The following is a 14,609-nucleotide window of genomic DNA, read 5'->3' on the forward strand; positions in this document are numbered from 1 at the left end:
TGATATCTCCATAACGGGTATGTTTTCTTCAAAAACATACATATAACTTATGTTTTTTTAATATTCTAAGATTTGTCGTGATTTTTCCGGAATTTTACAAGCAGTAGAATAGAGCATACAATGTAATGTCTCTCTAAACATGTTTTATAGTGAACATAAAATTGTTTACACTCGAAAAAGTTGATGATCTTGACTTAACTTTAAACTTCTGTTGAAAAAGTCTAGCTCTTTTAAACATTCCTTGATCCTTGGTTGTCTTTTTTTTTTCCTTAAGCTAAGTCTATAATGTTTGTTGAGAAGGTCAAGTCTTTTTAGTGTTCTTTGGTTCTTGGTTTTCTTATTTCTATCTTTGAGCTGAATTTCTAAGAATCATTTAAGTAACCTGGGTATTCTTGGGCTTCTGAACCTTCTTTATGTTCTTAGCTTGTCGTTAAGATAGTCAAAGTGGCTCTAAGTGGCTCTAAGTAGAATTAAGAAAAATCCCGTTTTCCTGATGAAAAAGGCAATTTCTCACGAGTACCTGGGTATACCTGTTCTTGGAAATTGCTCGGTTGCCGGCCCCTTGGGATAATATGAGTTTTTGAAACGGTCTTTCGTACTAACATGAAGTGTCATTGAAACATTCTCGAAACTGGGGTGACGGAACTATATCATACACCGATCACGACGGAATTATTGGGTCGCTGATACTCCGCTGATACTCCACCTCTGATGTGAGCGCTCAAAGAGAGATGGAAGAAGGCAGCAGACCTTCTGGCCGCAATCAGAGCACTAGTCAGTAGTATACACAGGAATGTTCGCAGCATGAATATTAGGATTCTGAAGATGATGATGACAGCAGGTAGTATTCTTTATTTATTGGCCTCTCATTCTGTTTATATAATGGTCGATTTTTGTAGGCGAAGAGAGCAAAGAAAGTATAAGCATATCTGATTGGGCTTCGCTGTCCACCCTGTTTGTAACTCCACGTTAAGAACCAAAGGAGGTTCCTATCTGAGACTGCTGAGATAGCAATTTGGAAGGGGATGATTATAAGTCATTCTATCGGAATACCTGGCGAGGACTTTCAATATTACAATGCAAAGACTCACGATATTGAGCGCCATGATGATCAAGAGATGCGCAGGCACATTCATGCGGCCCATGCCAAGCATCAAAACGCAATATACTTAGTTCGATTCAATCCTGCGAGTGGGGAATGCACCAATCATGGTTTCAGAGTGCGGTCCATGGCCAAGTGCGCATTGATGTTGCATCAATATGCCTAACGGCCCTGGATAAGAAACGGGACGAACGATGCTGGAATGATGTGAAGACAAAGTACAGTAGTGAGTAGGACTCGATTGGACAATAGGAACAAACAACGCGTACGGCATTCTTTCCGCTACAGCGAGTGCAAGGAGCATGGCCCTGCAGCGATTCACGTTGCCCGTGGACGGTACAATACCAGACAGGCTCTGCTCTACACCGACGAGCAGCTCTGTACCTCCCAGGAAGGGGTGAGCATCTACGAAGGGTATGCGCTTTTCATTGAAAGTATCGCCAGTAACCGAGATAACAAAACACCTTAGTCTCCAGAAATCACCACCTCACCAATCGGGTACTATCTACGCGAGTATCTTATATCGACATGAAGGATCCTAATGTCTCGCTTTCTTTGGATCTGCTTCATGTTTCTCGGACGGAATATTACGCCGGGTTCATACTGAAAGCGCAAGCAGTGCTTCTCTTGCTGTGCCCGGCGCTTCTGCCAACGACGGTAGAGAGATTTTGGCATGTGGAGTGTGCATCGGATATCTGCAGGCATAGTCCATCATGGACTCTAAGTCTGTGAACTTTGTGGTATTCCCCGTCTTTCCGCATCCACACATTCGTCATCACCACCGCCGTCATTGACCGAGCCTCTTTCAAGTCCCTATCACCAACTTCAAGGTTACTCGCTCCAACGACGCCAGATACAGTGGCCTGTTCTGCCTGCACATTTCTCAATCATTTCTCCCTTCGCGAATGCGAAGTATGTGGTACTCAACTCCTTGCACCGGCGTCTTCTTCTTTTTCCCGATCCGCGGTGAGTTCCAGCAGCACGACCCGCTTCACCGGATATATATGACGACAATAGTATTGATATGAAGATAAGTGTGTTAATGAGTTGGTGGGTTGGCGGAGGCTTTGAAGGTGTGATGAAGAAACGGAGCATGATTGCTTTATATGATGTTCGGGTGGATGGAGTCGTGATGCTAGAGATGTTGGTACGTTCTCCGAAATGAATGAACTAGACGCTATTCTTCATTGTTATTCAAGAGGCCTTCGCCCGCCAACAACACTCCTCCTCGTTCTTCCTCATCTACCATCTCACAACTCTCCTCAAATACACAAACGGACATCCATAAAATCAGGATTCTGTGTCTCTCCGAGGACTTCTCTTGCTAGCTTTGACTATGACGAAACAAGAGTCTATTGACGACCTCGCCGCCGCCCTGGAGGAAGTGAAACCCAGACCCCCAAAGCCCTAGTCGTCTTTCGCCCTCTCCCATCCCAAACTACCCCGGCCAAAACAACCTCCCTCCGGTAGCCCCATACCTTCCAGTTCCCAGATTCTTCGAAACACGTTATCTACAAGTTCCTCAATTATGAATATATCAGGTTATTGTATCTCACACGGAAAGACTGCGGCCCACCCGGTTGCTCTCGGTGTTGACACCGTTACCCAGCCATCTCCAAAACGGATTCCAACATTACCCTCCCATAATTACCCTCATCCTTCCCTTGCCGCAAGCGATCCCAGCCCGAAGAAAACACCTCCCGCTCCCCATTTGATGAGAAAGTGGAAAGACCGAGGAAGAAAAAAACTTTTCATGTCCCATTCCCCACCTCACACTTCTTTCATAAATCCGTCTGCGACTCTGCCCTAACTCGGCTCCCCCTCGACGTCGCCAACTGCACCACCGGGACAACGAAATCTCCGCAGGTTCACCCGCACCGCTAAGGGACATCTTAAAGACCCCAACGGCTTGGTACCCTGAACAGACTCGCAGAAGTCCCGAGGCGTGTTTTTTTCCTTTCGTAATCTGTAAAGAGTTCGATGTGAAAATTTGTATGGAAATTGTAATAAGTCTTAGTAGTAGATTACAGGGTTGGGTCGAATCAGATGTTGATATAAAGTGACCTATTCTTTTGGAATTGTAAAGTATATACTCTCAATGAACTCGGCGCGTTGATTATGTGTATGTAATGCTAAGCTTACCCGCATTTAAATCAGATTCTCTGTCCATTATAAGTTCATAACTGCTTCCCCTATACAGTGAGAGTAGGCTACTCCACAATTTCGATCCGAATCGTGTCCCTTGTTCTCACACCGAAATCGTAGGGGACAAAATCCAGGGCCCAAAATGCACGACTACGTTGTCATTGGCGAGAATATGGCGGTCCATGGAGCGGTGGAATTACCAGTGTGTATCTGGCGTCCGCCATCAGTAACAAATCAACAGCACAGACAAAGAGCATAACACAAGCCAAGAAAAAATACGCATGTATGTATGATACACGCCCAGACAATACCACCATATATACGAATGAAAAAAATCTCAGATAGTTCAATAGTATATATCTAATTCACCTAGGCCGTTGACACTTGTACCTGTAAGATATCTGACTCCGATTTATTTCCAGACGGATGGATATTCATGTCGGCCCCACTCCGAGTCGTGATGGCACCAGATTCCGTAGCTGCATGGTTCCAATGGAGGGAACTTAAATTGTTGCGTCCGCTTTGTGGCTCTTGCACTCTTTGCGATCCATATGCCCTTCCATTGGCAACTCGATACAACACCAGGAGATAAGCGATAATCTTGATAACATTTAACAATAATTTTGAGGTGGGATGATGTGACTGTTTACCTCGATGTAAGCTTGAGTATCACCAAAGAACTGTGTCGCTGGGTGATTAAGAGAGTTAAATGCTCCCAAAAGGATGGTCCATATAGATTCCATAGCGTAAGATTCGACAAGCATAGCGATGACACTCATATATGGAGTTGAGAGTTGTGATTTCCCTATGAAAATCTATTAGCATCATCATCAAAGCATTTGAGTGCTAAACTTTTTTCATACCAAGTAGCTTACTTTGGCGCCGACTCTGAACCATGAGAAGCCCAGCTATTAAGATTGTGGGAAGGATTGTGATTGCTAATTGAAGTGCAATCTCCGCAGTTTGTGACTTCGCCTCCTGACGGGCGTAGTCGGCACCTATTAGTGTAAGACTGAGATATATCGTTCTGATCCGCAACGCTAAAGTGACAAGAAACTTAATCTGCGAGTCGGCAAGAGTCAGACCTTGGGTCACTTGCCGGTGAAGCTGAAAAAACAAAGCAAGGGTAGTACGACAACAAATCGGCCATATTTAGTGCCACTCCAGATAACCCACAAGCGCCAGATCTGAGTAAATATATTTTAAATAAGCCGGAATTGTCGAAAGACGGCGGGGGGAAAGCACCTGGATAGCCGCTGTCGATATATCAATTATAGACGCACAGACAAGGCCTAGAGCGATCGCTGGCTGTTTGCTGAATGACGTGAGTTCATACACATATGGACCTCCGGGAGTATCGGCATGCTTGATATATGCATCCTGAATAACCCACGCATTCGATACGAGGTAGTAAAGTCCACAAAGCATAATGATTGCGGAATATGTCATCATGAATTGTGTTCGTCGTCTTCGGTCATGCTCCCGGAGGCGAGGAAGCGATGCATGGAGATATAGGCAGTAGAGAGAGAAGGCGATGCCATAAAAGGTCCCTGCTGCAGTCGTACTGCTGACGAGCTCGAGTTGAGTGGCGAGAAGTAGTTCTCCTTGAAGTGGAGGATTTTTGTCCATTGAAAAGTAGAGGGGTGCTAATGCCAGCATCCAAGGAGACTTACTATTTATTTGTAACGGTTCGTTAACTCGGGAACTCGAATACAATAATAGCGTAGCATGATGTTACACGTATCAGAAGAAGTGTTTTAAACACGATGAATCAAAATTTGAGCGCAGATATCGAAAAAATCAACATTACTATCAGCCTTGAGCTTGATCAGTCGTTCGGCCATGATCAGTATTTCGGTCAATCGCGGGTGACAATCTCCTTTGTCGCGTTCACTCCAAACGTACTGGATATATGGAACAACATGAGCTCTGAAATCGGCCTTTCGTAACATGAAGTGTGGTTGAGCATGCTCAGAGAAACTGTAGTGAGGGCCGAACTATGTACTGATCAATCAATCACTGTGACCAAGCTATTGGGTCGTTGATACTCCGCTGATACTCCAACTTTCGAGCCAGAATTTGATTCCTGATCTTCTGCTGCTCTCAGCCGCCTGCTTCACTTAAGCGAGAGACACATATTCAACTGTCATTGTGGTACTATTACTTTTTTGTCATTCGTGTTTTTGCAAGGCAATCTCTCTCAGGCGGTGTGTACATCAATTAATATATCTCGCTCTTTCGTCCCAACTGTCATAGACTCATATTTGCGGGCGAAGAGCAGTGGAACAGTGGCGTGGGGCTTTCCTGGTTGCAATCAAATTTTCAGTGTACGTAGCATTGATGTTCGTAACATGAATATCACGATTCTGAAGATGGTGATGACGCGCCCGAGGTATCCTATATGCGCTCTGTTTCAATTATGATATAGTAGGCGAGGAGCAAAAAGATAAAAACTGATCCAACTGAATGACAACTTGCGGCCCTGCGGGTTGTCCTTAATGTTTAACCTACTCTATACTGTTTTGGAGATGCGGTGGATGTATTACATTGAAGAAGACGATCACAATCTCCTATCAACTTCGCCAACACCTCTCCGACCATTGACCAAGCCTTGGATTCGCATGGTAACGGGCCATCGGGATCTCCGGTATACTTTTGAAGAAGACATCAATAAGGACAAACAAGTACGGCATTCTACTGCGACAGCGACTCGGGCGGCGAGATGGCCCTGCAGCGATACACGTTGCCCGTCGACGGCACAATACCCGTCCAAGCGCTGCTATATACCGACGAGCAGCTTTATGCATCCCAGGAAGGGGTGGGCATCTACGATGGGTACGTGCTTTCCAAGTATCACCAGTAACTGAGATAACAAAACACTTTAGTCTCCAGAAATCACCCCCTCACCAGTCGGGTACTATCTACACGACATCGCATCGGCTGTTTTACATTGATGTGAAGGATCCTGAAAATATCTCGTTCTCTTTGGATCTGGCTCATGTTTCTCGGACGGAGTATTATGCCGGCTTGTTCACCTCGTCACCCAAGGTTACTTTACATCTTTTCGGTAAGGCTGGGAGCAGGAGCAGTGCCTCTCTTGCTGCACCTGGCACGTTTGCGAATGATACTGGAGAGCGCTGGGAATGTGAAGTATGCGGATGCAAGAATTGGATATCTGCAGGACATAGTCCGTCATCGACTCAGGTTTGCGAACTTTGTGGTGTTCCCCGTCCTTCCGCATCCACGCATTCGTCATCATCACCGCTGTCATCGACCGAACCTCTCTCAAAGTCCCTTCCACCAACTCCAAGGTCATCCAGTCCAACGACGCCAGATACACTGGCCTGTCCTGCCTGCACGTTTCTCAACCATTCCTCCCTTCGCGAATGCGAAGTATGTGGTACTCAACTTCCCGCACCAGCATCGTCATCATCATCTTCCCGATTCGCGGCGAAGTCCGCTCCGGCCACACGACCCGTTTCACCGGATACAGACGACGACGACGGTGGTGGTAGTGCAGACGGGAAGAAGATGATGAGGGTCAGCTTTAGAAAAGGTGGTGATAAACCGTTTTATGCGGTCCTCAAGCGAAGTTTACAGGGTAAAGCTTGGGAGGTACGTGTCTCGTTTGTCATTTTTTCCGCCATCAATTGAGGTTCGGGGGTATTTTAGAGTCGAGTTTCGCATCTATATAAAACAGATCACTCGGTCAATAGCGAGAATGAAAACAACTCGACTGCTCGAGGTGGTATCAGTACGTTGCTTCTCATTTAATCATCTTGCTTGTAATGACGCTTCTATCCACTTAGCGGGCATCCTTAGAAACGTAGAAACCTCTGCCCAGGGTCGTGACACGGATCTTAAGAACGCTCTTCAAGACCTCGAAGCACTCATGATCAAGGCGCGCGACATGGTCAAACTAGCAGGAGAGCTCAACGAGAAGCTCACGTCTGCTACATCGACCACCGCGGTCGACTCGAACTCAAATTCTGGCACCACGACGCCCACATCTTCAACAACACACGAATTACCTGAAGAAGCAACTTTTATTCGATCGTCCCTTGCACAACTCGGATTACAAATGACAGATGTACCCGTGACGAATGATATGATTAAAGATGAAGATAAATGGGTTAATGAGTTGGCGAAGGAGTTGGCTGGGGTTTTGAAAGGTATGATGAAGGATCGGGGCATTATTGCTCTAGATGAAGTTTGGGGTGGGTGGAATCGTGCTAGAGGTGTTGGTATGTTCTCCTGAAATCAACAAACTGGACGCTGTTTCTCACTATTGCGCATTCTAGCCCTTCTCCCGCCAACGACTCTCCTCCTTGTTCTTCCTCATCTGCCGAATTACACCTCTCCACAAATACACAAACGGACGTTCGTCAAGTCAGGGCTATCCGTCTTACATGCCCCTCGATATACACCCCAAGCATTCTCAGATCGCCTGGTTTCATATCTAATGAGTGAAGGTCCTAAAACGACTATGGAAGTAGCCATCTTGGAAGAGATTACTGTTGCGCTGACCAAAGAGATGATTGATGATGCTGAGATGAGGGGAGATGTGGTTAGAGATGATATGGAGAGTTATTTCGTTGGCGATAGTGAAGTTAGGGAGGGAGGGGGCGATGGTCTTGTTGGGGTCGGTGTTGGGGAAGCTGCTGTTAAGTGGTGGCCGAATGTATTTGCTGGGTATCTTTGGGATGGAGAGGCATTTGATGATTAGGGAAGGTGCTGGCCGACGTTGATTTATCAATATATCGTTTGGAATTACATGAACATCATGTATCATTTGGTCAAAGCTGGGAACAACCGACAGCCTGTCTCGCCGCCTCTCTGAAAGTTGGGGGGGTTTTCCCACGTCTTAGAAAATGAGCACTTTGATTTTTGCTGAGGCAATGTCGGGTGGTGCCGATAAATCAGAACGACAACGACCAATAGGTAAGAGTATATTATTGGTTTCGATTGTCGTGCTTTGGTTCACCTAGTTCCATACCCAAAGCCCTTGTTTTTTTCCGAGCTGCGCAACTGCGACCCAGGTATTAATAGACATCATTGTCGTTAGGAGGGTTGAAAGAACAAGGACACCCTCTCCGCCGTGAGTATATATTTTTCCCGCGTGCACATATTTTCCATTTCTTGTTCCATTCCAACTCTTGGACCGCAGATGTCAAAGTGACACTGATATCCGCGTAGAAGCCTTCTTGGTGATATTGTCTTTTCTATGGTTATGACTCTGTGGTCCAGCTTCAGTGTCAAAGTGACACTGATATCCGCGTCGAAGCACTGCTGCTGACGTTGAATTATATTCATTCTTCCAACGCTCGTGACTCTGAATCCAGTTCTCGTGCACAGAACATCATATTCTGGGATTTTTTCCGTGGCCGTGAACAGCCCTCTACCATAATGGAAAGAGCGCTCGAACGCTGAAGTTGAACCTTACGTCCTTTCGAGAGTTGGTCCCCCATCCCGAGCCATACCACTCTCAGATGTTACGCCCTAGCTGTTCGAAAATGCGTGGCTTATAATGCCCATTTCGCATGACAGTTGAGTACGGACGCTCTCACGGTATATGGGAACAAAAGTGTGTGGTGTATGTGAACGGACGGATACTAAAATGGATTCCATGGACTGGGAATCATGTCACTCGGTTATGTTGGATCAAAATTATGTGCCACTGATTTATAATTCTTGTGTCCAGCCCTGAGTTCAGTGTCTACAACCGAATAATTTTGTATCTCAAAGTTCAAGAAAAAATTGGTAAAGTAAAAGGCCTCAGTACCAGTACTCATCGCATGATTTTTTTTCTTATTTTATCAAAAGCCGTCTGAAGGAAGTGTCTTGTCAGGGACAAATTCTGTGGCTAAGGGTCAGCAATACGTCAGTGGTGGATCTACGCCGAGAAGAAAAAGGCCATGAGGCTTCTATCTTAAGCTTTTTTGGACCATCACTCAGAATTCACAACATTTAAAAAAATTTCGAGATCTGAGACAACATTGGCACGATCTACGCTTGGACATAGGTCAATGTGCACGTCGGTGGTATTGCTATATAACTAGACCATAGGCAAAGCGTTGACTTACCTTCCTTCTTCCCTTTCATCCCCCGTGAATCTAAGCCATGTCCTCAACCCTCACTAATAATCAAGCACAGACTTTTGTTCATCAATTCTATTCCCTTTGGATAGAGCGCGTACCGGGACATCTAACGAACGCTGTCAAGTACGTCTACAACTGTTCCACATAATTTGGATTGAATGTGACCTGACGACATCTGAAGATCGACTTATAGTCTGGTGGTGTTTCTCATCGACTGGACAGTCATGCTCGTTCCGTATCTGGTTTATACGCGACACCGATACGACGAGGAAGACGAGACTCATTCCGTTGAGAGGTACTCCCAAATGATCAAAACCCACAATGCGATGCTATCATATCTGAACGGTCTCTCGTTGGGGTGCCTTCCGTGCGTACCTCCGCCACGGAATCATTACCCCAGATTCTGAGTTCTCCTGTTTTCAGAGCATTAATCGGGGTGGTCGGGAATTCAGGTCTTCCTCTATGTTCATACGCCGGCTACGCGACTGCAATTGCTGTGATCTTTGTATTGGCTAGCGGGCTAGCTACCGCGTACTTATTCAACCACGAAGCTGGGGTATTCAAGTTGTATCAAGACCGCTTTATCAACGAATGGTTGAAGGTTGGTGCTTTTAAATTCTAAATCCCACGCCTCTGTTAATTTCATTGCAAGGCCTCTCAAACACCATGGCGCAAAGTTCCAAACAAATCGTTTTGGGTCATACTGTCTTTGCCCAGTATTAATTGCTTCTTGTGTGTTGGTCTGATTATTTTGATCATCATACTCACAACTTGGGGGCGCACAATCGCTGGTACAGCTCTGAGCTTGGAAATGCAAGGCTGCACTGCCGAAAAGCTGGAGATTTTCAAGTATACACTTTTGGCTATCTTCGTAGGTATTTTGGGTATAGGTACTTTCGTTTTTGTAAAATTACGCTCTATGATGACCTTGCAAACCACGGGCATTACTGCTGCTGTTTGATGTCTTCGTATTTCTTGTATACGCTTTGCCATTCTTTCTGCTACGTGCTGCGCATTGTAGTATTCTTTTTCGCCTAGTAGATCCCGAGATTTTTATTTTTTTAATGTCGCTACTGTAATTGCGAATAACGTAGAGTATGGTTTCTTCTTTAATGTAGTAAAACTAAGCGTAATTTAGATTTTGACCACGCCTATGGTGGTGCGTGAGACTGCATTCCGTAATGTCCCCTTCCATATTCTACAAGGTCCCGGACGTAGAGGTTACGACAAAATAAGGCTAGTGTGATTGAAAACCCACACGAGCTGGTTGTCTAGTTCCGCTGGGCTCGCATTTTTATTCGGTCAAGTTATTCAGATCCCGACTACGAGAAGACTTCGGGCATTTTTTCCCTGCCCGCGAACACCGGGCGTGAAAATTTTAAAACTGGACCGAGTGATCGAGAGCAGCGGAGCTCTAAAGGACCTCGCATGCAAGCTCCACTCTCTTGCCTTCCCGCCGTGTTTGTCAACCTCAGACGTTCAATACCGCACCTCTTTGTCCTACAACAGTGATTTCGTACTGTAATCGAGCTTTGAATCCTTTCGCAGTGTTGTGCGTGTAGCTGATAGATGGAGAATTGGTGCACGGCGGATGGATAGGGAGACCTAGCAGTGGCATAGCCTACCAGTAGCCTACTCACGATGCTACCGCGTATGAAGCCGAATAAGGATGAATGAGCCGCGGACTTCGAAATTCGTATCCCGCCGCATCACTTGAGCCAGTAGTTGATACCAAGGTCCAAAGGCTTCAGCAGTCACCGCACGCGCCCAATTCTCAAGGAAGGGTGTTGTGGTAACTCATATTCGTTCCGAGCCTACGTTGGTGGTGCGTGAGAAATGGAGAGGTATAAGATCTAGAAGAACGGCGATACCTTGCTCTATGCACACGAATGAACCCGTTGTCAAGAAAGTATCCAAGGGCTGTAAAAAATTGGTGTCGGCTAATGTGTCTGCACCTAAGGGAAGGATAGGAAAAATATGGGAAGGATGAAGCCGAACCTGGTCAAAATGAAAGTGTTTTGCATGTAAATTCGTGTGTCTGGTGGGAACTTTAAGGGTTGACAACCATCGAGGCTGTGTCCCTGAATTTGAAGAAGGGTTGCAGAAATAAAATCGTGGAATCAAGAAGGTGACAAGTTCTATCTGGTGATTTCCATCGGAAGGCTTTCCCATCTGATGGAGTGATACTAACGAGTTTTGAGTCATAAATGTGCCTGGCCCTTCTTCAAGTCTTCTCCAAGTCTCGTTGGACGAATATGACGGTGAGATTGTGTGGAAAGGACCGAACCGATATGACGCTGTTTCCGCAGCTCGGCTGATATGTTCAGTCTTGTTGGTCCTCTGGGGGTGGACGGCAGTTGCAAGCGGGGGGTTAGGTGTGTTTATTGTAGTCGAGGGCCCCAGGAGAGGTGCAGAAAGAATTTGAGCATCACAGCACGTTGGATAGGACGAAAGGCAGCGTCTCAGATCTCAGAAGACGCCCAAATATTTCAGCTTAAGGATAGCTCGACACAACTCCGAAACCTGTCGCGCATGTTTTACTTAGCACAGCCGAGTGGATGACGCAGGCGATGATTTCCCAGTGGCACAGAATGGTAGATGTTAGACTTGAATACATTGCGCCTTAGGCAGGAGGTAGACTCATGCACGGAGTCATAGGTAGTTTATAAGTACAACTTGGATTGTCATCTAGAAGAGACTGGGGATTGACTAGTCAACCAACATGACTTGCTATTAACCAGATCTTTCCTGGAGCAGTTTGAGCATTTAATCGAGGAACTGTTCGATGGAAATTCATGATCAGCAGAACGCTTTCGGCAAGATCCGATTCCCACCCTGATGAGCTATCCCGGCCCGAGGTCGGCTCCATCATCCAACGTCAGTTGCGACTGACCCAGTACGCCGTACGTGGCGATATGTTGCTCACACTTGTCTGCTATGTGCGCGGTGAATCTCACAACAACGTCTTTCCAGTCGATATCGAAGAAGGAGACATAGTTGCCAACCTCAAGGATGTCATCAAGGCAAAAACCTTCAATGACATTCCAGCCAAAACTCTTGTCCTCTGGAAGGTTTCTCTTCCATATAGTCGAGACATCAAATGCGACGTTGAGCGCGACCTCGTTGATAAAGAACCTTTGGGCCCTTTAGATGAGATTTCAGACCTCTTCCCTCCCCCTTTGAAAAAACGGACACTCCACATCGTTGTCGATCGCCCTGCCGTCAGTGAGTTTCGTCTTGCTGCTAAAATGTCCTCTTCTAATTGCTTTGGTCACCAGATCTATCCTTCCTTTTTTAAACTATTGTGCTATGTGCGCGGGCAATCTCTCAACGACGTCTTTCCAGTCAAAATCGAAAAAGGAAAAACAGTTCACGACCTCAAGGAAGCCATCACAGCGAAAAAGAATCCAGAGTTCAATGCCCGTTTCCTTGTTCTCTGGAAGGTTTCTCTGCCATGTTCTCCACGCATAGGGGCCGATTTCGAGAAGCTCCAACTTGGGGATGATGACTGTTTATCTCCTCCAGACCTACTCTCCAGCGTGTTCTCATCTGCTCCTGCACCTGAACGTGTTCACGTCGTCATAGAATGCACCAGTGATAGCCCTGAGGAAAAAGGTATGTTTTCGAGTCCAATGATTTCAATATTTCTAAAAGCAATGTATACGATAGCGCATCGGAAGCTCATCCGCGACGCTAAGGATGCGCTCGCACCGTCAAGCGTTTCCAATTCTGCCATACTATTCAGAGGCGAGCAGGATGATCACCCGATTTATAATGGACGTCCGATAATGAGACAAGGCCCCCCTCTCTCGATATACCACGAAGCCTTCGCGATTGTTCAGGATGCTCTGCAGAACCTTGACACTTTGATTGATCCGAAGGAAGAAATACGAGTGGCTAGCACCGCCAAACTATGCCTAGTTGCAACGGAGGTATATACGAGTGAAGTTGAACGCATCAATGCAATGGAACCATTTATCGAAAGCGTTTTGGGAATCTGGTTAGAGTCAAACGGCATCACAGTAAATAGGACGATGCCAGACGCAAATGATCTAGTGTTACAAGACATCAAGGATAACAACGAGAAGGGGATTATCTGCCGTGTTGAATGGATAAATGAGTTGGGGCTCTTGGGGCAATGTGGACTGCAGAATGACCTTTCGCTTCGAAAGCACCTCATCCAATCTCAGGTTTTTTGGCTTGCGTAAAAGTTGACTCTTATGCTGATTAGATTGTGTCCAGTATGACCGGATACGCAACGCAACCTGTTGTCCTTGCTTCACCATATCAATCGCCGGTCCATACATCAGCTTTGGTGGGGCAATTTTTACAGACATCTTTGTCACAGAGCAATTTACGGATGTCATCTACTTGGGCGGAACGAAGAAGAAGATACTAACTCTTTCTAGAATCTTTGCCGCGGTCTCAAGTGGTATCGAAGCTCTGAAAAAATAACTCTTGAATTAAGCACGCGGCGCCAACCCGACTTGGCTCGACTTTTTCCTCGACCAACTTACCTCTCGAGTAAACATCCTCCGTTGCCGACGCTCGTCTTCACCGGTCGATTTGATTACAAGGGACAAGAAACAGGAAACTATCGCCGGTCAATCTTCGAGGCATTATATGACGGCAAAAAGGTGTTCGTCAAGCTCTGCGAATCATATCATGGGGAGGCACATCGTGCCCTTGCCGACGCTGGATACGCACCGACGTTGTTCTTCTGCGAAAAACTCCGGGGTGGGATGATGATGATTGTCATGGAACTGGTCGATGGCAAGGATGCGCATCAGTATTTCCTAGGGAAGAGTTTGCCTCCTGATGTCTTGAACCAGATGGAGCTAGCGATGGGCATCCTGCATGGTCGAAACTTGGTGTATGGTGATTTACGCCGGCCTAATATCTTGATCAAGACAAATGAAAAAGGGGAACTACGTGCGCTGCTGATCGATTTTGATTGGGTTGGAACTGCCGATCAGGCAAGATATCCGTCATCTCTTAATGACTCTGGGGAAATTTTATGGGCGAATGGAGTGTGTCGGCATCGGCTCATGAAGAAGGAACATGATCTGGAGATGATTCGTTTGCTGAATAGCACTGTTTAATGTTAAAGATCATTGACAGTTTGACTACTACAATAGAAGAAATCCGATTTCGTTCCATGTCATGTGTGGTGTGAAAAAAAAGAATGATTGAGATTCCTGTAGAGTGAAAACACGATAGAGGCATTGTAGCCTAGGAGTGTGGTCCCCAAATAATCTCCAGCC

The 14,609-nt window shown here is 46.1% G+C and overlaps 4 protein-coding genes across 4 annotated transcripts; 3 read left to right on the forward strand and 1 right to left on the reverse strand.

The window, feature by feature from the left end:
• Positions 1–3,391: 3,391 nt before the first annotated feature.
• AGABI2DRAFT_180207 (hypothetical protein) lies at positions 3,392–4,876 on the reverse strand (the record flags this gene model as incomplete). Its single annotated transcript, XM_006464081.1, has 6 exons — positions 3,392–3,457; positions 3,638–3,847; positions 3,898–4,052; positions 4,123–4,354; positions 4,424–4,434; positions 4,531–4,876. 6 exons carry the CDS (start codon positions 4,874–4,876, stop codon positions 3,398–3,400), a joined length of 1,014 nt encoding a protein of 337 aa, XP_006464144.1. The 3' UTR covers positions 3,392–3,397.
• Positions 4,877–5,946: 1,070 nt separating this feature from the next.
• Positions 5,947–7,991, forward strand: AGABI2DRAFT_209196 (hypothetical protein). The gene is made up of 4 exons (XM_006464082.1): positions 5,947–6,082; positions 6,133–6,866; positions 7,003–7,491; positions 7,549–7,991. Exons 1-4 carry the CDS (start codon positions 5,970–5,972, stop codon positions 7,971–7,973), a joined length of 1,761 nt encoding a protein of 586 aa, XP_006464145.1. The 5' UTR covers positions 5,947–5,969; the 3' UTR covers positions 7,974–7,991.
• A 1,376-nt stretch (positions 7,992–9,367) lies between these two features.
• On the forward strand, positions 9,368–10,761 carry AGABI2DRAFT_180209 (hypothetical protein; the record flags this gene model as incomplete). The annotated part of the gene is made up of 5 exons (XM_006464083.1): positions 9,368–9,468; positions 9,539–9,712; positions 9,769–9,946; positions 9,998–10,220; positions 10,440–10,761. The coding sequence occupies 5 exons, from the start codon at positions 9,368–9,370 to the stop codon at positions 10,481–10,483; spliced, it is 720 nt and encodes a 239-aa protein (XP_006464146.1). The 3' UTR covers positions 10,484–10,761.
• A 3,218-nt stretch (positions 10,762–13,979) lies between these two features.
• On the forward strand, positions 13,980–14,447 carry AGABI2DRAFT_75239 (hypothetical protein; the record flags this gene model as incomplete). The annotated part of the gene is made up of 1 exon (XM_006464084.1): positions 13,980–14,447. A coding segment is annotated over one exon (468 nt), but the record flags the coding sequence as incomplete, so codon positions are not given.
• Between the last annotated feature and the right edge of the window lie 162 nt (positions 14,448–14,609).

The sequence above is a fragment of the Agaricus bisporus genome (assembly GCF_000300575.1).
Source record: "Agaricus bisporus var. bisporus H97 unplaced genomic scaffold AGABI2scaffold_9, whole genome shotgun sequence".
Classification (NCBI taxonomy): domain Eukaryota; kingdom Fungi; phylum Basidiomycota; class Agaricomycetes; order Agaricales; family Agaricaceae; genus Agaricus; species Agaricus bisporus.

What these genes read in the sequence shown, in the direction of transcription:
- AGABI2DRAFT_209196 (XM_006464082.1), top strand. Translation starts at nt 5,970, where the DNA reads ATGGCCCTGCAGCGATACACGTTGCCCGTCGACGGCACAATACCCGTC. An exon ending in GGGGTGGGCATCTACGATGG is followed by an intron (nt 6,083 to 6,132) that starts GTACGTGCTTTC and finishes AAAACACTTTAG; the next exon opens with TCTCCAGAAATCACCCCCTC. An exon ending in GGGTAAAGCTTGGGAGGTAC is followed by an intron (nt 6,867 to 7,002) that starts GTGTCTCGTTTG and finishes AGGTGGTATCAG; the next exon opens with TACGTTGCTTCTCATTTAAT.